Source organism: Helianthus annuus, chromosome 15, assembly GCF_002127325.2.
Source record: "Helianthus annuus cultivar XRQ/B chromosome 15, HanXRQr2.0-SUNRISE, whole genome shotgun sequence".
NCBI lineage: Eukaryota > Viridiplantae > Streptophyta > Magnoliopsida > Asterales > Asteraceae > Helianthus > Helianthus annuus.
In genome coordinates this window covers 143,660,896-143,683,937 of record NC_035447.2, presented here as the reverse complement: position 1 = coordinate 143,683,937, position 23,042 = coordinate 143,660,896, and the positions used below count along the sequence as shown (strand labels likewise).

Genomic DNA, 23,042 nt, shown 5'->3' with positions numbered 1-23,042 from the left:
CTCGTGTTGCGTCGGTGTGTAACTGGGACTCTGATTCGGACCATCATGGTACACCACTAAATCACCCGCACCCTCGGGTAAAGACGATGCTCAGTGCATTGCAGAGTTGGAATTCGAAAGCTGAAAAGAAGTCCTCCTGTTTTGTCTTCCCCGAACACAGCACCCTGCTGTGCTAAGGAGGTTACATCAGCTCAATTTTCAAAAATTCGTCGATGAATCTGTGATAATATCTAGTGAAACCAATAAATTGCTGTATCCCCTAAGGAATCTTCGGTGTCGATTGGTTTTAACCAAAATGGATCTTAGCGAGATCCACGTGTATTCCCACTTTGTTGATTATATGACCAAAAGGTGTACTTCCCAAATCCTGAAGTCACACTTAGGTAGACTTGGCATGTAGATGCTCCTCCCCTAGAAGCTCTACGATGAAATACAAGTGCCGTTCATGGTGCTCCTTTCTCCTGGAAGATTCAAAACGTCATAGATAATCATGGTTGGCGAATCTGGCAAGATGGGGTTGGCACATACTACTCATGTGATCCCTATGGCTGCTGGTGTGTTGGGTAACTTTAAACAACGAGAACAGAAAATCGTAGTGGCCGTATTGTGTCTGTAACGCCGTGTTAGAAGTCATCCTCCCCTGGGTCTTCCATCAAGCGACAGTCTGATCTTATGTCGGTTTACGAATAGAAGCTTGATTATTGCCGCGGGTCAAGCAGGTTGTCGATGCGAGATAGAGGGTGATGGTCTATGATTGCCACCTTGGGGTAGTCTGTACGCGTACGGAAGGACTTGTCCTTCATTTTCCTCAATAGAGCTCGGGCTCCCCAGAACAAGGAGCTAGATCGCTAAAACTCCCACGCGGTAGTTTCTGAAATTGACTAGATAGTTCTTGCAACCTTCCTGGTGCAAGATGGTATGAAGTACGAGTGATCAAGGCTGCTTCTGGCATGAGATTAAACTAGGATTCTGCCTAACAGTTGTGGAAGTAAGCCCGAAAGTTCCTCGGGTAACAAACCGAAAGGGATCACAAACAATTGGTGGATCCTTGATCCTCTTTTCCCTCAGCCCTGTCATCAGTAACGGTTGCTAACACAACAGAGTAATCCCTCCGTAGATACTTCTGGCCTTCACAGTTGAAATGGCGCTAACTTTTGCACTACTCTGATGCTTTAGAACAAATAACGATTCTCCACACAAAGTTTTCTCCTCACTGGGTATATCTGCGCGATATCTGGATAACCAATCCATACGGACTACTGCATCAAAACTATCAAGGGTAGTAGAAGGATGGTCGACATCGAACACTTGTCCCACAAGGTCGAGTTTGCGTTCCAACAATCATATGAGGTTTCAGTTGGCTTGCCATCTGCCGATTCCACAGCAGGTTCAGTTTCAAGAAGTATCAGGGTTGAGCAAAACAGTGACGAAGCGATTTGTTACTAAGAACATGTAGGCCACCATGTTGTTACAATCCTGGCATCGCCCATGCCAATCCTAAATGCCCTTCATGAGTACCACATCCAGTGTTGTTGCTACTGCTACTAGAACTCCCAAAACTGTCATTGTTCCCTGGGTTGGTGATGTCTTGACTTAACAACAGTCATTCCTTGCCAATGCCACCTTTGTTTCCATGCTACGATTACGAGTACCTTGATGTTGCCATGATTGTTGCCTCTAATGTCGTTGCTCGAAATGGAGCCCTGCGACCTTTCACCAACAAGGTCCATCCTGTCACATTTCCGTGCCACGTCCTAAAGCGTTACTCATTGTGCTGACAGTCACACATTCCATACTACAGTCTATTGTCATCGCCGATGTCCCGATTGATTCGTAAGAGTTGACTCTCATAAGTCGCTTAGGATTCGATTGAAGTCAAATTGCTGGTGTTCGCTGCCAGTAATCAAGGTCGTTCTAATACTGAGGTTGGTGAGGCTCTACGCTCATCCTCTTGTCCATCGTTCTTGCAAGTTAACTGGGTAATGCACGGTATGTTTCTAGAGTGTTGCAGATGTGATCGTACTCGGGGGCTAAGACGTCAGCACATTGAGTTCCAACAACAGAGAGGAGTGGGGGGGGGGTATAGACCAATCATTGACGCTGCAACATCCACTCAGGGATGTTCGTACAAGCACCTAGCATTCTACACAGTTCGCTAGGCATTCAAATGGGTGTTCAGGTAATACTCGATAGCATCGAGATTCGAAAGGTTTCAGAGGGAAGTGAAAAGATCACATTCAAGTAGGAGACAATCACTACTATGACTCCTATAGACTATTGTGTTTCACATCAACCAAATAACGGAACGGAACCCCTTCTTCACTTGTTAAGCCTCACTGGGACTCACATGCACCCCACATTATTATTATGTGTGCACCCACAATAATATTGTGATTTGCATGCTCATCTCAGCTCCTCCTAACTCATGTCAAATGGTCCTTCAAACTCAGATATCAAACAGGGGCTATCAAAACATCAAGGTTACAAGAATCCGAAGGCTACGACACACTAACAACACATCAAAATGCAAACAAGCAGTTCATGTAATTATGCTATAGTGACGAGTGTGTGTCCGTATGCTACATCATAAACAGGTGTACACTAGTCATGTAATGTATGCATCAAGTGAGAAAGACGAACCTTGCCATCTGGAGCTGAGTGTCATGGTCGTATTCCCGTTTTCAGAATTGTTTGGTTATAGTCTGGTTTTATAAAAACGTTTTTAAAACCAAGTTCACTATAACCAGTGGCTCTGATACCAAACTGTCACACCCCCAAAATACCACCTAGGGAATGTCCCTGTTAGGCGTGCGACATACCAATAACGAGCCACTAATTACATTGAACGCGTACAAGTCCTTAATTGTTAATAAAATACCATCAACCAGTTTAAGTGAAAACCAAAGTATTCAGCGGAAGCAAAATTAAACAGTTTCAAAACCAATGTATAGTATCAAAAATAAATCTTTCCAGATGACCCATGACCACTCCAGCTACTCCAAACAGCAAGTTCCAATACAAAACAGCTAACGACCTACAAGCATGCAAACAAGTGTGTCAGACAACGCTGGTGAGTTCAAAGTTTTGTTACCGAGTTTGATTACCAGATACATGTGTAAAACAATTTAACAATTTGATTTGATGTTGTTATTAACTCGATTACCGAAATGGCTACAAGATGTGTTTGCCCAACCCCAATGTCTCTATCAAAACATTGGTCATGCTTGAAGGAAATCAGTTCACGCCCGACCTCCCTGGGACGGTGTGAGGGTGCCAAACCTAATAGTGCTATCAACTAATAACCTCGTTGCCTTCCCGGCAACTGTTGGTAGATGTAAGGGGTCTTATATGATAGAAACTGAGTAATAACCAACATCCCAATAACCTGCATTCCTCCCTGGAACGTTACCCAATATCCCTTCCCGGGATGCATGCTTGGAAAAAGAGCAGTGAACTCACCTTAGTTTTGCTCGGTAAGATTAATTTACTCGTTTACCAACAGTGATCAACCAAGCCCTACCGTGGTTACTAGAGTTAATCAGTTTTAGGCACACGTAAACATGCGTTCTTTGCATTTATAACACATATTACAATTAAGCAACACGTATGTTTTTACACAGATCATAGCGAGCAGTTGAGTCTTAACAATGTAAGTTCATATCACTTTAACACATAAGTGATTCAGTTTATATTCGAGTACACTCGTTAATTGTAACTAGTATCGTTCATCGTAATTTAACAAGTCACTATCATGTAATTATTTAACAAATACCTCGGCCACACTCATGTTCACTAAGGCGTGCGGCCCACTGACATTCCACCCTATCCATTGCGGCTGACCCACCAGGTCCAGCCCATTAACGTGAGTCCATACAGCCCGGCCCAAAACCAGCATGTGGTTTAGTTAAACTGTCGCCCAACTAACAGGCCATGCTCATTGCGCTACCTAGTACTAATGCCCAAATCAGTTTTATTTGTGCATGTGTACCTAGGCTCTGTGTGCAGCCCATGTCCCAATGGTATCACCCAGCCCACTTAATGTATTCTATTTAGAAGTTGCAGCCTCCCCCCACATTAACATCAGGCCCAATAGTAAGGTTGTAGGATCCAGTTAACCCATTTTCAGTAATTCCCATATGCTTCACACAATAAATCGATTCCCCATATTTGGTTTAGCCATGAATGTATAATTATTATCCAACATATTATGCATATTTACTACCACTGTTACTTGAGTCCATGTGTAATAAATTTTCGGCCCACTAACCAACTTGCAACCTCATTATTTGTCCATTATTCCCTTAATCAATTCTAATGACTATGACACCATCACATCCCCTAAACGAATTATACCATGCATGAAAAAGCCCACCAATCACACAATCATTATAGGTTAATCGAAAAAAATTATAAAACATTGATTTGGTAAATTCGTAATACATTCGCATCCAGTAAATTGTCACCATGTTACATCCCCTAACCTATACATATTAACTATCATGCATGCTTTGACAAGTATGTCTCAAGAAACTGTTTTCATGTTGTTCATATAATCAGGCAACACATTTAATCAATGAATCACACCTAACTAATCTACAAATATCATGTCAGACGTACCCGAATACAAGAGATGAGAAGAAGGGATCGGTGATGAAGACCTAGAGGCAGATGTAGATCGCTTAAGAGAGGGGTTTCCTTTGTTGTTCGTGATCTTGAGAGGGAAGTAGGGGTTTGTTTTGGTTAGGGTTATAGATAATTACATATAATACAAGACTTTAAATAAAAGGGTTTGGTTTGGGCGACTAAAGAACCAGAATGGGCTTATGCTCGTTAAATTTGGGCTGCCGAATAAATGGATAAATGCCTTGGGGTCCCTACACTAACTAAGTTTATTGCGGCTCACTTATCCGTACGACATCGAGGTTGGCCCAATACACACACAACTGTTTTTCGTTTAAAGCCAACAAATTTGTAATAACATAAGGAGTATAACAAGTTTAGTCCTAAAAAGAATGTAACCGAGGAATGATAGGAGAAACAGGACCGCGAGTCTAAAAGATACTAACCTCAAAAGTTCGGGTTGTCACAAAAATAATGTTATGGTGTTTCAGATAAAGAAGGCAAAATACAACTAATTAACTTTTGGTGTTTGGCGTTTGGCGTTTGTGGCATTTTGGCGTTTTAAATCTAGTTAGAGAAATAAAATTTATTACCGGAAAAGTACATAACAAACCACAGAAAATGACACACAAAAAAAAGAAAAGGAAAAAAAATTAAAACTCCTCGTCAAAAGGGATTTCATCTGAGAAGTATCCATCTCTCCCCTCGTCTTCTTCTTCTTCTTCTTCTTCTTCAGATTCTTCACCCAATTTCTCATCCAAATATTCACTTTCATCGGTCTCTTCTTCTTGAACATTTTGAAACCTCCATATGAACATGTCATGCAACAACGCCAATTTTAGGGTCATGTTTGTGTTCAAACATGTTGCGTTGTTTAACTCCTGTAGGAACCCAATACACTGTTTGGCCATGATGTTTTCAACCGTGTAGTCTTCCTGCTCCCCGTTGTCACATACAACAGTCACTATGTCAGTGTCTTTATTAAAACGCCATGATTGGATTACTGGGTCCACATTTGGATTTGCATTTTTCGATCCAAATTTTCTGGTTAATCTTCGTATAACCATCTGTGTTTTCTCATAGAGGTTATCAAGAGGAACGCCAAGTGCTAGGATCCCCCTGTGCTTCTTCGTCCAAGTTCATTATGGCTTTGATGGTTTTCACAAACATTCTTTTTCTATTGTCAAAGAGGATTACGAATCTGTTGATTCTAGCTTTGAATCTCCATGAAACGATGTTTGGCATTTGTCCTCTTCCAGATTTTTTTTTTCAAATTTGGCATTTTAGTAGGGATTGCATTTTGATTACAGATGGAGTTTTTTAGTATGATCAATGGAAGGGATGGTAACGTCATTTATATAATGATGTGTTTGGCGCGTAGTTTAGGCGAGAATTTTTTATAATAAATGTTAGTAATAAAGTTTCAGTTACTGTTTGTTCATCTTTATCTGTTAAAGCTGCAACGCGTTTCGTCATTAAGTTTGACATTTTGTATGAATGGCGTTTTAGATAAAGATGACGTTTCATCTGGAAGGGACTGATGTGTATGGCTTGTAGTTTAAGGCGGGAATTTTAATGGCGTTTTACTCATGAGTTTGGCGTTTTGTATTAGAGCAGTAAAAAGACCCTTTTAGCCTTAATTCAGCGCGTCCACGTAATAAAGTTGATGTTATTTATGAAAACTTCCACCGTGCCAATCTAATCCATAGATTATTTTGATCCAACGGATGAGGGGCCTTCTCACCGTTTTCACACTTATAGGCCTTTTCCCTAAATCATGCCTCTATATTATAGGGGTTAGTTAATGTACAATTGACCTTAACGTACGATGCGTACGCAATGATGAATATAATATGCGGATTTTGTTTTACAACATGCGGATTGTTTTTACAACATGCGGATTGGTTTTACAAACATCCAACTTTGGGTTTACAAATGCGGAATTCTCATCGCGTACTATTGTACGTTAAGGAATATTGTACAGTACACACTCTCTCTCTTTCTAGTTCAGAAAAACGCCATAAAAAACTTAGTTGAACACGCAATAAAAACACCCAGGTCAGAAAAAAAGCCATAAGAACTTAGTTGAAAATGCCATAAAAACACCCGGTTCAGAAAACAGCATAAAATCCAGGTGAAACCGCTATAAAAACAAAAAGTTGAAAATGCCACAAAAAACCCGGTTCATTTTTTTCTGAAAAGTATTTTTTAAAAAAATAACGGGAATTGGTGTCGCAACCCACGACCCCTACCCCGGGAGCGGGCGCCGTGAGATCCAGATCAGTGGTATCGGTGTTTATTAATTTAGCAGCGGAATACATCAGGACCGTAGTTAGGAAATATTTTTATCAGAGTTAAACACCAAACTTTTTATAATAATAAATCATTGGGATAGAACCCAAGTTCATTTGATAGTACATTTGTAGGGATAAACCCTAATTATTAAAAATAAAAACTCCTTTTTATTTAGGTAACTTTTATAGCCACTTTTCCAAGTCTTCAGTGCTCTCCAGCTGGCTTCTATTGGCTTTCACATTTTGTTACCTGAAACGCGTTTTAAAAAGATTTTATCAGCAAGAAATACTGGCGAGTGCATCCGAGTTTAATCAAAACAGTTTTATAACTTCACAGAATTGAGGGCATCCGCAATTACATTTGCTTATATCTACTCAATTACTCATTCAGTACTGTCAACACCAGACTTGTGGGTCATATTACTCATTGGCTAACTCTTTGTCCAATGGTAACATCTTTCACATTTTGTATACAAAACCCCAACATACCGGCAATAATTGTAGAATCACAAATACTCAATTACTGTTAAGTGTAATTTAAAACATTTGAGGTTTTGGTAAAACGTTTTGACTCACAAAAATACATTTAAAAAGATGACAAAAAGAGAATGTACTCAAATTGTTTACTTAGATAAAAATAAAGCTTCCTGGGAATCTCCTGGTTATTATCTATAAAATCAAACAATGCACACGTGTTAGTAAAATAAACCAAATCACATTAACCTACAACTCGAGACAGAATTCCAATGACTTAGTCAGGCAGAGCCTTGACATGCATTACGAAATCCTAGATCAATCGAGTGTAACACGAGACAGAACTCCAACGACTGAGTCAGGCAGAGCCTTGACATGCGTTTTGGAGCCCTAAATTGATCGTGTAGGGTAATAGCGGGGTTATAATACTTACAACGAGGCAGAGCTTCGCTTTATAGTGGGTATTATGCCCGGGTATAATATTTGCCTACAAAATATTGAGAGAGAAATTCAGAAATGAACGAATTCAACTGAAGCCGATCGATCCTATTTATAAGCCAGATTTAAGGCGGCTCGCGCCCCGCGTAAGCCTAAGCTTCGGTCTTCGCGGCCCGCGAGGACTCTAGGCTAGGCCCTAGCTTAGTCGAGTCAGTGGGTCTAGCTTCGACACGTGTCGACACGTGTCGGCATTGTGTGTCCGGCAAGTCTCGGCCGTCGCGCCCCGCGATAGATCCTGAGCTGTAGGTCGCGGCCCGCGAGCGACACCCAGACTTTGTTTTCCTTGAATTTTATTAGTATAAGGGTAGTTCGGGCTCGTTTCTCGCGTATGGGGTATATTTTAGGACATTTAGGGGTGTCCAAGTATGATTAGGAGGGTTGTTATATCCTCCTCACCTTGTTTTAGATCTCGTCCTCGAGGTCCACTGGAACAAGTGTGGGTATTTCTTCTGCATCTCTGACTCGAGTTCCCAAGTGTATTCTGGTGCTCTCTTGGAATCCCATTTTACTTTGACCAGAACTAGTCTCTTGTGTTTGAGATTATTCATCTTTCTATCTTCAATCTGAATGGGCTTCTCGATAAACTTAAGTTTCTCATTTACCTCTATGTCCTTAAGAGGTATCACTAATGATTCGTCTGCTAAACACTTTTTGAGATTACATACATGAAACACATCATGTATTCCTGCCATTTCCTCTAGCAGTTGTAGCTGATAGGCTACGGGTCCTATTCTTCTAATAATCTTAAAAGTTCCAACATACCCGGGCTTAGCTTTCCTCTTTTAACGAATCTGACTACTCCTTTCCACGGAGAAACTATTAACAATACCTTATCTCCTACTTGAAATTCTAAAGGTTTTCGTCCTTTATCTGCATAACTCTTTTGACGATCTCATGCTGCTTTTAGTCTTTCCTTGACTTGAATTATCTTATCTGTCGTTTCTTGCACTATCTCAGGTCCAGATAGTTGCTTTTCTCCAATTTCTTCCCAACAGACTGGAGTTCTGCACTTTCGTCCATAAAGTGCTTCAAATGGTGCAACATTAATGCTTGTATGATAGCTGTTATTGTAGGAAAATTCTATTAATGGCAACTGGTCGTCCTAATTTCCTTCGAAATCAATTACACAGGCTCTAAGCATATCTTCCATCATCTGAATTGTCCTTTCGCTTTGTCCATCCGTTTGTGGATGATAAGCTGTGCTTAGATTTAACCTGGTTCCCATCACTTTTTGGAAACTTGTCCAAAAATGAGAAGTAAAACGGCTATCTCTATCGGATACAATTGATAAAGGAATTCCATGTAATGAAACTATTTCATTTACATATAGATTGGCTAAATGTTCCATACTTAAAGTTTCCTTCATTGGTAAGAAATGAGTAGATTTGGTCAATTTGTCTACAATCACCCAGATTGTATCATTTCCTTTTGTTGTCTTGGGTAATTTGGTAACAAAGTCCATTGTTATCAATTCCCATTTCTATATTGGCATTTATAACTGTTGCAATAGTACTGAGGGTTTCTGATGTTCAGCTTTAACTTGTGAACAGGTTAGACTTTTAGCAACGTAGTTTGCTATATCCTTTTTCATTCCTATCCACCAGAAATTCTTTCTTAGATCTTGATACATCTTATCACTTTCGGGATGTATCGTATACTTAGACTTATGAGCTTCTTCTAGAATTCTGTGGCGTAGGTTTCCTTGTTTAGGTATCCACATCCTTTTCTTATGGAACTTCCAAATTCCATCTGTTCCTTGTTCTAATTCCTTAATTATTCCTTTTAAACCTTCAGCATCGTCCTTGATTGTTGTTTCCTGTACCTCTCTAATTTGATCATTAGATTTAATCTAAGAGAACGTACTTGTTTCGGCTTTTCATGATACTTTAGACTTAAAGCATCAGCTACTACATTAGCTTTCCCAGCATGCTACTGGATATCATAATCATAATCACTAAGAACTTCCATCCAGCGTCTCTGTCTCATATTTAATTCTTTTTGCCCAAAAATGTACCTTAAACTCTTATGACCCGTGAAGATAACAAATTTATTTCCATATAAATAGTGTCTCCAAATCTTAAGGGAAAAAATTATGGCTCCTAACTCTAGATCATGGGTTGTATAATACTCTTCATGTTTCTTAAGTTGTCTAGAGGCATAAGCTATAGCCTTTTGATGCTGCATCAACAGACATCCATATACTAACTTAGACGCATCACAATAGACTATAAAGTCTTCAGTTCCTTCTGGTAATGCGAGCATGGGTTCGTTGGTTAACCTTTGCTTAAGAATCTTAAAATCTTCTTCCTGTTTTGGTCCCCATTCAAACATAACTGATTTGTAGGTCAGTTTGGTTAATGGAATGGCTATTCTAGAGAAATCTCGGATAAACCGTCTATAATATCCTGCTAGTCCAAGAAAACTTCGTACTTCTGTTGGCGACCGGGGTCTTCCACTTAGTAATCGCCTCGATCTTTGTGGGATCCACATGAATTCCTTCATGATTAACCAGATGTCCAAGGAATTGCACTTCTTGTAACCAAAATTCACATTTTGAGAATTTAGCATAAAGCTTATCTTTTCTTAACAATGTCAGAAATGTATGCAGATGCGCTGCATGTTCCTCTTTACTCTTAAAGTAAATTAGAATATCATCTATAAAGAGAATTATGAATTTGTCTAGGTATGGTTTACATATCCTGTTGATCATGTTCATAAATGCGGTTGGGGCATTGGTTAAACCAAATGGCATGACGGTAAATTCATGATGACCGTCCTAGTTCTGAAAGCAGTTTTAGGAATATCCTCTTCCTGTACTTGCAGTTGATGATATCCTGAGCGTAAGTCGATCTTAGAAAAGAATCGAGCTCCTTGAAGTTGATCGAACATATCATCGATTCTCGGTAATGTGTACCGATTCTTAAATGTAACCTTGTTCAATTATCGATAATCAATGCATATACGCATCGAACTATCTTTCTTCTTAACAAACAACACCGGTGCTCCCCACGGTGATGAACTTGGTTGTATAAAACCTTTGTCAAGAAGTTCGTCCAATTGTTTCTTCAGTTCCTGCATCTCCGTTGGCGCTAATTAATATGGTGCTTTGGTAATCTATGCTGTCCCTGGTATTAGGTGAATTCTAAATTCAACCTCTCTATCAGGCGGTAATCCAGGTAACTCTTCTGGAAAAACGTCTGAGAATTTAGATATTACTCGAATATCTTTTAATTCTTTTCCCTTAGCATTACTGATTACGGAAATCATATATACTACTCCTCCCTTCCTTTCATAATTTGCAGCTTTCATCACAGAGATGAACTTTGTCTCTGGTTGGCTTATCTCCTTTGATTGTGATCTTTTCACCTGTTCGTGTACTTACTTGTACTGACTTTTGATCACATAATATACTAGCACGATTAGCTACCAACCAATCTATTCCTAATACAACATCGAATCCGGCCAGATTCATTGGATAAAGGTTAGCAAAGAAAGATGGTTTAGAATTTCTATTCTTGCTCCCTGCAAGATTTCACTAATCTTAACGGATTCTCCATTTGTTGTCTCTACCAGACAATCTTGTTAATGTTTGGCTAAGGGTTGGTGAAGAAGTTTGTAGAAAGAAGTATTGATAAAACTTTGGTTTGCACCAGAGTTAAACAATACTTTGACAAATATATTATTAACTAAGAACATACCGGCAATCACATCTGGAATCATCTTGGCTTCCTCAGCTGTTAGAACAAATGCTCTGGCATTTTTCTTAGGTGCCTCAGTTGTCTTAGCTTTGTTGGTTGTGGCTAGAGCTAGTTTCGGGCAGTTTGGTCTCATGTGCCCACTCTCTCCACAATTGAAGCATATCCCATTAGTAGGTTTCTTTCTACAATTTTCTTCCTTGTGTCCCGACATTTTGCAAAAGTTGCAGTATACGAAGCATCTTCCAGAATGCTTTCATTTGCAATATCTACAGTAGAGTGTAGAGGAAGAACCTGTACCTTTCCCACGGCTGGAATTACCGTAGCGAAATTCTTGGGTAAGTTTTTGAGCTAGGTTCTTTCTCTGGTTTTCCTCTTGAGTAGGCATCAATTCATCTGTCAGGGTATTAGCTAGTTCTACTGCTTCTTCTATGGTTTGCGGTCTAGCTGCCTTCACTGCGTGTCCAATCTCACTAATTAATCCCCAAATATAACGGGAGATTAACATTGGTTTAGGTGAGGCTAAGGTTGGCACTATTCTAGCATATTCGAAGAATATGGTAGTGTAACCTTTGCAGTCTATTCTAGTCATTCTAAGATTTAGGAACTTATTAGCGATTTGTTCCTTCTCATTAGGAGGATAGAATTTTCTTCCAACCATTTCCTTAAAGTTGATCCATTCCATATTATAAACTCTGTCACTTCCTCTAGAATGGAGAATAGTGTTCCACCATTCTAAAGCTGCATTTTTAAAAAGATTAGATGCGAACATAATCTTATCTTCATCTGCACATTTGCTTATTTTTATGACTGCTTCTGTCTTTTCTATCCAACGTAAGGCTGCAATGGCTCCTTCATTGCCTGAGAATTCTATTGGTTTGCAGGCCAAGAATTCTTTATAAGAACAACCGTAAGAAGCGGTTCTTCTTCTTTTATGAATTGGAGCTTGGATAATAGGTCCGTTATTATCGTTCACACTATGACTTGGTTCAGTTTGTTGGCGTTTACTTCCATTTGCAGATTTATTATTTTCTGCTTCCTTAACAGTCTTGATAATATAAGGCATAGCATCTATAATTCCTTGTGCTACTATATGTTGGATGGCACTATTATCTATTTGGTTTTCGTTATTCTCATTATTCTGATTTTCCTGATTTACTTCGTTGTCCATCTGAATTGTGAATATTGTACAACATATTTATACACGATTACACAAACAATTTGATCAAAAACATCGATCATTGTGACTTTTACTCTTTCTATATATATGCATCTATTACAAACTACAACTGGAAATCAAATATACTAATAGTTATGTGATTTTTGTCTATCTATAGATTTTTTTTATCAAAATACAAAATTACACACATATATCTAGGCATTTTCTAGGTATCATGTATCTAATCATCTATATCACGCTCGACATGTTTCCACATAAGCTTCTCTCCTATTTGACGAATTCTATCTCCTTCCTCCACTAATTCGTCACCCAATGAGCGAGGTTCTTCCAAATTTTCCTGGCTCATAGGTGGCATGGGTGCTGGTATTGGAAAAGGGTGTCGAGGGATAGGTTGTCCAAAAGGGTAGATTGTGTATCACACTCTGCGTCCACCATTCGCTACTCCAAAAGGGATCTAAAGGGTTAAGGTTAGTGTACTGAGCTATGGGGTTTGGTGGGGGAATTCTGGGAATCTCATAGGGATCTACATCTGGGATTGGAAACTGGTCTTCCTGGTCAGGTTCTAGCATTTGTTGGTCTGGGAATAAAGGTAACAGTGGCGGTTCGGCTATTTGGTTTAGGTTAGAGTCTACTGCTGTAGTGGCTAACATATGAAAATCAGCCAGCTCTCTATCTAGTTCCACTTCCCAAGGTGGCCTATTGACTGTTTCCTGAGTTTGCGCATTTGCTTCCCTATTAGCTCTGACTATCGCTCTCTATTGTTGTAACTTCTTCATTCTTTTTCTTCTCTCATGTGTTCCTCTATTAAACCAACCTCTCTTTTTAGTAGTAAAGGGTTCCTCAGACTGTCCCTTAAATATAAATATCCCTTCCTCAGTATCGGCTGAGAATCCCGAGGGATTAGATTGAGATGATGTTCCCTCATCTTTTGGTGAACTATCTAAGTGACGATAAGCGTCCTAAGTTCCTTGCTCACTCATACTCTAAACTAACAAATAGTCAAATAACACAAAATAATATTTACACGTAAGTTATTTCCTAACACAGAATTTAAGTGTCAGCAGAACACTTCTTTGGCTTAAACCAGTGGTTGTAGCTCTGATACCACCCTCTGTCGCAACCCCTGACCCCTACCCCGGGAGCGGGCGCCGCGAGATCCAGATCAGTGGTATCGGTGTTTATTAATTTAGCAGCGGAATACAACAGGACCGTAGTTAGGAAATTTTTTTATCAGAGTTAAACACCAAACTTTTTATAATAATAAATCATTGGGATAGGACCCAAGTTCATTTGATAGTACATTTGTAGGGATAAACCCTAATTATTAATAATAAAAACTCCTTTTTTATTTAGGTAACTTTTATAGCCACTTTTCCAAGCCTTCAGTGCTTTCCAGCTGGCTTCTATTGACTTTCAAATTTAGTTACCTGAAACACGTGCAAGAAATATTGGCGAGTGCATCCCAGTTTAATCAAAACAGTTTTATAACTTCACAGAATTGAGGGCATCCGTAATTACATTTGCTTATATCTACTCAATTACTCATTCAGTACTACTGTCAACACTTGACTTGTGGGTTATATTACTCATTGGCTAATTCTTTGTCCAATGGTAACGTCTTTCACATTTTGTATACAAAACCCCAACATACCGGCAGTAATTGTAGAATCACAAATACTCAATTACTGTTAAGTGTAATTTAAAACATTTGAGGTTTTGGTAAAAGATTTTGACTCACAAAAATATATTTAAAAAAGTGACAAAAAGAGAATATACTCATATTGTTTACCTAGATAAAAATAAAGCTTCCTAGGAATCTCCTAGTTATTATCTATAAAATTAAACAATGCACACGTGTTAGTAAAATAACCCAAATCACATTAACCGTACAACTCAAGATAGAATTCTAATGACTGAGTTAGGCAGAGCTTTAACATGCATTACAGAATCCTAGATCAATCGAGTATAACATGAGACAAAATTCCAAAGACTGAGTCAGGCAGAGCCTTGACATGCGTTACGTAGCCCTAAATCGATCGTGTAGGGTAATAGCAGGGTTATAATACTTACAACGAGGCAGAGCTTCACTTTATAGTGGGTATTATGCCTGGGTATAATATTTGCCTACTGAATATTGAGAGAGAAATTCAGAAATGAACGAATTCAACTGAAGCCGATCGATCCTATTTATAGGCCAGATTTAAGGCGGCTCGCGCCCCGCGTAAGCCTAAGCTTCGGTCTTCGCGGCCCGCGAGGACTCTAGGCTACACCCTAGCTTAGTCGAGTCAACGAGTCTAGCTTCGACACGTGTCGACACGTGTCGGCATTGTGTGTCTGGCAAGTCTCGGCCGTCGCGCCTCGCGACAGATCCTGAGCAGTGGGTCGGGGCCCGCGAGCGACACCCAGACTTTGTTTTCCTTGAATTTTATAAGTATAAGGGTATTTCGGGCTCGTTTCTCGCGTCCAGTATATTTTAGGACATTTAGGGGTGTCCAAGTATGATTGGCCTGTAATAATCCCATCTAGAGGTCATTGGCTATTGGCAGTCCCACCTTTAAATATTCCCCCCCCCCCCCAACAGTCCCACATTTCACCTATTTTTCCTACACCGGTCCCCCGTTAAAAAAAACATAATGGAGTTATGTTTTTTTTTTCACAATTACAAACAGTTTTTTATGGCTTTTGATCAGAACGACGATACGAGTCCATTGATGTAAAATTTACCTCGAAACGTGCTCCAAACGATGAAAATGACGCTTCAATTCGGGTTGTTTAAATTTCCAATTAACAAAAATGTGAGGAGTATTTCGGTGCTCCGAATGCTCCGACCGGTTAGTAGATCTTCATATCTTGTGCGGAATTCAAGTATAAAGTGAACAAACACACAATAATACCGTTGAACTATCGTTTCAATTTATTGAAAGCTATTACAATGCCGAGAAACGATTTTGGCAGAGCTTCGCTTCAAAGTGGCCAAAGTTACAAATGACCAGCCCAACACCCCCATTTATAGGCGAACAGACTCGTACGAACACAACATGGGCAAATGGGTGGTTCGCACGAAATGGGCGGTTCGCACGAAATGGGCTTATGTCCCATTCGCACGAAAGTGCCTTTCGTACGAATGAGCCATTTACATTGAAATCCCGTCCATTTCGATGCGAAATAGAATCTAAAACATACAATAAAATACATAACAAAATAAGACTCAATACATGACGAAAGCTACACACATATGCAATCACACGCCTTTGTATTTTTGACCGCATGCGTGTGGCTCAACACAGAGGATGAAAGGACCAGGCTGGTCTGCACGCAGTGGCGCATGACATGGCAGACGGGCGCACGGGTACATGGTGCATTACCAGGTAGGTCAGCGCGCAGTGGCGCATGGATACTGATGTGACGTGCACGGCGCACCAAAGTGAGCCAATACGGCACGACCGTGTGGCATGATCATATAGGTTCACTGGTGACGTGGCGCACGCACGCATGAGTGGTGCATACCTGTGCGCGCGCATGGATGGTGCACCCTTGTATGATCGCACATGAAAGTGAGCCAAAATGGCGCATGCGCATCGGAGTCTCATACATGCGCACGCGCGCATGAAACTGAGTCAAAATGGCGCGCACCAGACTGTCTGTCCTACGCATGCGCACGCAGAAGCTTCCAGACTTTAATGACAGAACAATTTCACTTCAACATTTAAAACAGACGAGTCAACGGTTTTGACTGAGAATTAAAGTGCATTGAAGACGTTTAATGCAATTTAATTCTCCCATTTAATTCATTTTTATGTTTCATCCAAACATGCAGTATAAATAGGAGGACAAACAGTTGCAGAAGACACACCGAAAAACACCAACACATGCTAAACTTTCTCTACAGATTTTTTTCTTATTTCTTCTTGTTTCAAGGTACAGCTTCTGGTTTTTCGTCAACTCCGGCAATACAACTGTTTAGGCTGTTGTATCCTGGAAACAAATGAGTTCTCTTGGGAGACTCGAAATTTGTTTTAAGGGACTCGTGTCTAACACGATCCTCGGCCAAGAACTCCTTTCTATTTTGTAACTTGTTCTTGTTTTTCTTTTTGTTTCAGTTGTAACAGTATTGTAATTTACTGCTTTCTTATTTTCTGTATTGTAATTCAAGTTAATAAAAGTTTTATTTTATTTTATTTTATTTTATACGAACGGTTTCCTACTGATTTAACTATAAACAAACTTCATACGACTAAAAAATAGCCATCCATTTTTAAGAAAATAAATAAACTTGGTTACATATAGATCTGGGTTTGCACCCGTACCGATGATGTACCACCGTTATCCCACATCATCACGAGCATTCCACCCACAATCTCTCTCTAAATCTCTTTTTTTCTCTCTCTAAAAAAGTGAAGAAGCTGAGAAAATGACCATATCCGTCGAACTGCTGTCGTCAGAGAACATAACCATCACCGTCGAACCACCGTCGTTGGTGAGCATGACCATCATCGTCATCAGCGAGCACCATCACCGTCAAAGACATTCGAACCATCATTCAGGCCTTTAAGATCTGAGATTGGATCTTCATTGTGTGATGAGAAGAGAGAGATAGAGAGAAAAACTAAATGAAAAGAGAGAGAGAGAATGAGTTGATTATATTCCGACATGAAAAAAAATACAAGTTTGCCATTGAGATGGAGATTGTAATAAATCCCCATCCATCACCATCCAAAAACCTAAATCCCCACCCCAGCCTCACTGAAGCTAAAATACAAACCCTAAAGCTAAACCCCAAAACTAAATGTTACAAAAATATTTTTTTATTATTTATTTTAATTTTTACATTTAAATCGCGACTCTTTATTAATAAAAAAATTATTAATAAAAAGTTTCGATTTTAATAGAATTTTAAAAAATGTGTGTTTTTTAAGGTTTTTAAGGTTTTAAGGTAGTTTTGGGTGTGTTCATAAATGGTTCTCGTGGTTTACGTGATAAATGGTGGATTCTAGATGATCCTCACCATATATGTAATACTTAAAAGAAACAAATAAACATTGCATTTCTATTATTTAAAAAATTTTTAAGATTAAAATAAGCGTTAAATGCCATTTTAGTTCCACTGGTTTGAGGCATTTTGCCAATTTAGTCTAAATGTTTCATTTTTTGCCTATGAGTCCAAAAAGGTTTCGTCATTGCCATTTTAGTCAACTGGTTAACTTCATCCATTTTTCTGTTAACGAGAAGGGCAATTCACTCATTTTATATGTAATTGTGTTAACTAGAAGTGCAATTCGACTATATAAAATGACCGAATTACCCTTCTCGTTGAAATTAACCCAGTGACTAAAATGACAACGGTGAAACTTTTTTGAACCTACAGTCAAAAATAAAACATTTGAACTAAACTGACAAAATGAATTAACACTGGGACTAAAATCACATTTAACTCTTAAAATAAGAAGTTCTTTCGTGTTGTACATAAATCCCTGCATGCATTTGTGTATGTATAATGATTTATTTTATAACGTGAGAACAGGAAAAAGAATATAAAGAAGCATTGGAGGCTTTCAACCGCAAGAACAACGAAAAGAATCAACTAACCGCCGCGTTAATGGAGGTAAATTCAGAAACAAATTTCATTATTTGAGTTGACACTCCAAATGATACAGGTCGGGTATTTGCCCGTAAACATTTTCTATTTGTAAAGTTAAAAAAAATTTCAGCAAGGAAATAATGAGATAAATGTGATGACAACCATTTCTCGAAATTATACTACAACTTTAAAATAAGTTAGATGGAGCACGTGTGATGGACCAAAACCGCAATAAAATAGAAACCTTTGAATTTTGTAAATAATAGTAATAACCACTAAACAACATGGACCGAAACCGCAATTTACTCATTGCTAAAATTTTAACATTTTTTTTTTCAGTTGGTGAAAGAAAGTGATGTAAGGATGAGAAAACTAGAGGAGCTGAACAAGAACATAGATCCTTCATACTGATTAGTGACTCTTATATAATCTTCACAGGTGATCTGGATATTTTGCTCATTTGTATTGTTTAATTAGTGAAATATGTAAAACATTCAGTGGTTTGTGTTTCTTGTTTTTCTCATAAATGATACAATTATAGTGTGCAATTTATTTTCTTTATAAATTTCTTACGACATACCTAGTGCAAAAGATTATAATTTGCAAGATTCTTCTATAAATATCCTTAATCCAATGAAGTTGTTTGTACTCGGTCAACAGGCTGTGAATATATGAACAAGTTCAAAACCCATATTATAAATAGCAATTATAAAAACAAATTATAAAAAGTTAATTCCAACCCACAAAAGTAAAATAATTATTTTCACAAATAATATAGAGATCAAGATATCAAGCCTGGCAGCTGAATCATTTTGGGGGGCCTAAATCAAATACTAGAATCACATGGGAAGTCTTTCAAACTCATTTGAAAGATTATCTCATAGTTTTTCTGCTCTCTTACAACGTAGGTTAGCACAGCAAAATAGTTTAACCTAATAGGTTATGTCACTACTAGAAATTTGGTTTTTTCTAACGCACTTTTTTCATTACAAATGCGTAGCAAATTTCCAACAAAACATTGATGTTTGAAAAAGCCCCGTTGGAAACTGCTTACTACGCATTTACTATGCAATTTTTAACGTACTTCGTATGAAAATAAGGTGTCAGAATTTTGCAACGCTTTTCCTACGCCATTTCCCGATTATGCTTTAGTAAAGTTAGCTACGCATTTGCAACAAAACAATTAAAAATCAATTTTTTTTTTCAAAGCCATACTAAAATAAAAAATAAACCCTGAAAAATCTATATTTTTCTAGCTAAAAAATTGTAGGGAAAATGACCAAAAAATTAAAAACCAATTTGAAATTCACCATAAAGCTAACAAACTGAAAACCACTTTCCCTTTTTCCATAAAACTTTGAACCCAGACCAATTGACCACTCCTATATGTTATAGATGTAACACTCTAACCCGTTTTCTATATTTTAATAAAAACATGGATAATTTGGTCCCAATTTTTTTTTACAATTAACATAGGAGTCTGAGTTATCTGATAACCCAGACAAATCGACATACGGATATTAGAACAATCATTTTACATTTTACATTAGTCGAGTTTATAAGTTCATAAACTTTGACATGCATGATCATGCTTTAATTCTCCCGAAGGGATGTTCCCCGAGGAAATGGTGGTTCAGGAGTGTTCGGTTCTTCGTGTGCTTGGCCGTTTGTCCGTCCAGTTCTCGCCTTAGTGAAAGCCTGCCATAAACACTAAAAACAATTAGTGTTTAAGTTATGCGGTCAAACGATTAGTAATAGAAACATTGGAATGAAAACATTAAGCACACATTTTTTTTGTGTAGCCTCCTTACCCGGCCGGGTTAGGTTTCCACCTGGCCGTGTTAACTGAAACGTGTCTTTTTTTTTTTTTTTTTTTCAGCACCCTTACCCGGCCGGGTCAGGTTTTCACCCGGCCGTATCAGCTGAAAATGTGTTTTCTTTTAAATCACTATTTCGGTTTGAAGTTAATTAATCAACCGAACTGTTAGTAGGCATTTCGCATTCTAGCTCATGCATCCTACTTCTTTATCAAGATTTTCATAATATCTTCCACCATAACTTCCTTTGTGGTGGTTTATTCTCGTAAAACCTTTATATTCCAATTTTACCCTTTGGTATGACATTTTACCAAAATGACCCGTTAAGAGACATAAATCAAAAGGTCTACGCCTCTCATTTTAATGTTACTAAAAGACCGACACAATTATGGGACTCATTTTAATCTACCCCTAGGGGTTGTTTGCCCGACCCATTACCCGGGTAATTTTAGTCAATGTAATCCATTTCCGCATAATGGACTTGTCCTTGGCTCGAATGACCGTTTTACCCAAACTGCTAAATGCATTTCACTTGGGTTAATCTATTATCCAAATTTAACTCATCCCTTTTTATCCGAGCCCATACCAAAAGCATAATCTTTTATACATATCTGGCGCGAGTCAAAACCATTGACTCGTTATTCCGACATGAAGATGGATCGTTAGAAACAACTAAGGTCAGATCAGAAAAGTGGTAAACTAACAAGAACCAGGAAACATAAACCAAAAGGCAAACACCAAAGTTAACCCACCTTCACTGCGAATGGTTATTTTATTACCAACATTTTGCTTACATGCCTCTCATGAACCGTTATTTATCAAAATATCCTGCACATGCCTCTCATGTGATAAGGATTTAACTATACGTTAGATGGAGTTAGTGTGATGGACCAAAACCGCAATAAAATAGAAACCTTGGTATTAAAATTGCAAGACATTTGAATTTTGTAAATAATAGTAATAACCACTAAACAACATGTACTGAAACCCGCAATTTCCTCATTGCTAAAATTTTAACATTTTTTTTTCAGTTGGTGAAAGAAAGTGATGTAAGGATGAGAAAACTAGAGGAACTGAACAAGAACATAGATGCTCCATACTGATTAGTGACTGTTATATAATCTTCACAAGTGATCTGGATATTTTGCTCATTTGTATTGTTTAATTAGTGAAATATGTAAAACATTCAGTGGTTTGTGTTTCTTGTTTTTCTCATATATGATACAATTATAGTTTGCAATTTATTTTCTTTATAAATTTCTTACGACATACCTAGTGCAAAAGATTATAATTTGCAAGATTCTTCTATAAATATCCTTAATCCAATGAAGTTATTTGTACTCGGTCAACAGGCTGGGAATTTATGAAGAACAAGTTCAAAACCCATATTATAAATAGTAACTATAAAAACAAATTATAAAAAGTTAATTCCAACCCACAAAAGTAATATAATTATTTTCACAAATAATATAGAGATCAAGCTATCATGTGACAACTCGAATTTCCAAGATTTCTACTTCGCATTTATTGCACGTTCATGTATTGTTAGTGGTTTAATTGCTCAAATAATTGGCTATGGAACTGTAACGTTTTGATACAATGAAGTGTATTGTGTGATTAGGCGTGGTTATGTGTTAATTGTGATAAACTTGTCAAATATGTAAACTTGGTGGTGAAACTATGAAATTGTTATGAGATGGTGTACATGTGTGAAATATGATACTTGGGGAGGTAGAGGGTAATTAGTGAAATTCTAGAGATACTTAACCCTAATCTCTTTTCCTAATTATTCACTAATCATCACAAGAATCAAAACACGTACCCTCACATTCCCTAATCCTCTCTACAACCATCTTCTCATCATTCTTGGATTCACAAGTTCTTTTGCATCAAGTTTGAGTACCAATCCATCTAGAATCAAATCAAGGTAATGATTTAATCATTGTTTGTGATTAATTGTTGATTGATTGATCATGTAAACCCTAGTTCTTCACATGCTAAATTCTGTAATGTTCTGTGTTTTTTTTTTTTTTTTTGACTCTGACCATTGAGATATGAATAGGGTTGTTGTCGTATAATTATTTTCTTGATGATTAGGTTGCATGAGGTTAGAACTGTTAATGATCTATTCGATTACTGCACTATGACGCCACGAATTAGGGTTTTCTGGTCGAGCAAACCAAAGGAAACGTAACTGTTTCAATGAATTGCATGATTAACTGTTGATTGATTTTGATAGTTTGTAAGTCCGACTTTGTTTGATGATATTATGTCCGAGTATTTAAAGTTGTATGCTATCCGAGTTTCTATATGTTTAATGAGGTCCGATCTTTATATATATGTTATTGTCCGAGCTTTTAATTAACCAAGTATGACCGACCTTTAACCTATAATTATGTGGTCCGATCTTTACAAGGACCACAAGGTCCGACCTTTGTGCAATGCATAAGAAATCCGACTTTTGTAAGCTAAACACATGTCCGACCTTAATTTGTATGTGATGTAGTCCGACTTTTATTTGATATGTTGTTACTATCCGACTTTGTTAATCATCAAGGGGGTCCGAGTTCCCCCCCCCCCCACCTTGTGTTGTCCGAGTTTTGATGTATAAAAAAAAGGTGTGAGACTTTTATGGTAGTAAGTGGAGTCCGACACTTAATCCCTAAAACCCTTTGGTCCGAGTTTCACACCCTTTGTCCTTGTCCGACTTTTAAACTAGTGAAAGGATCCGAGTTTTAGGGGGAGCCATCTAGTCCGACTTTTATAGCATTAAAGGGGTACGACCTTGTTATGAGATGAGGGGATCCGACTTTTAAATGCTAGGTGCCATGTCCGAACTTCTTTTATATATATAGGAGTCCGAGTTCTTTTTTTTATGGTTTGACA

The 23,042-nt window shown here is 38.2% G+C and overlaps 1 protein-coding gene across 2 annotated transcripts in view; it reads left to right on the top strand.

The window, feature by feature from the left end:
• Nucleotides 1-21,423, top strand: part of LOC110912627 — a 42,467-nt gene extending 21,044 nt beyond the window's left edge. Inside the window, exons 4-5 of one of the 2 annotated variants that reach the window (XM_022157396.2) lie at nucleotides 18,283-18,363; nucleotides 21,188-21,423. In XM_022157396.2, the coding sequence (XP_022013088.1) occupies nucleotides 18,283-18,363; nucleotides 21,188-21,259 (153 nt within the window). In that variant the 3' untranslated portion in view covers nucleotides 21,260-21,423. Of the gene's footprint in view, nucleotides 1-18,282; nucleotides 18,364-18,678; nucleotides 18,915-21,187 lie in introns of those variants that run through there. The other variant, XM_022157395.1, reaches the window with a different exon arrangement.
• Nucleotides 21,424-23,042: the final 1,619 nt, after the last annotated feature.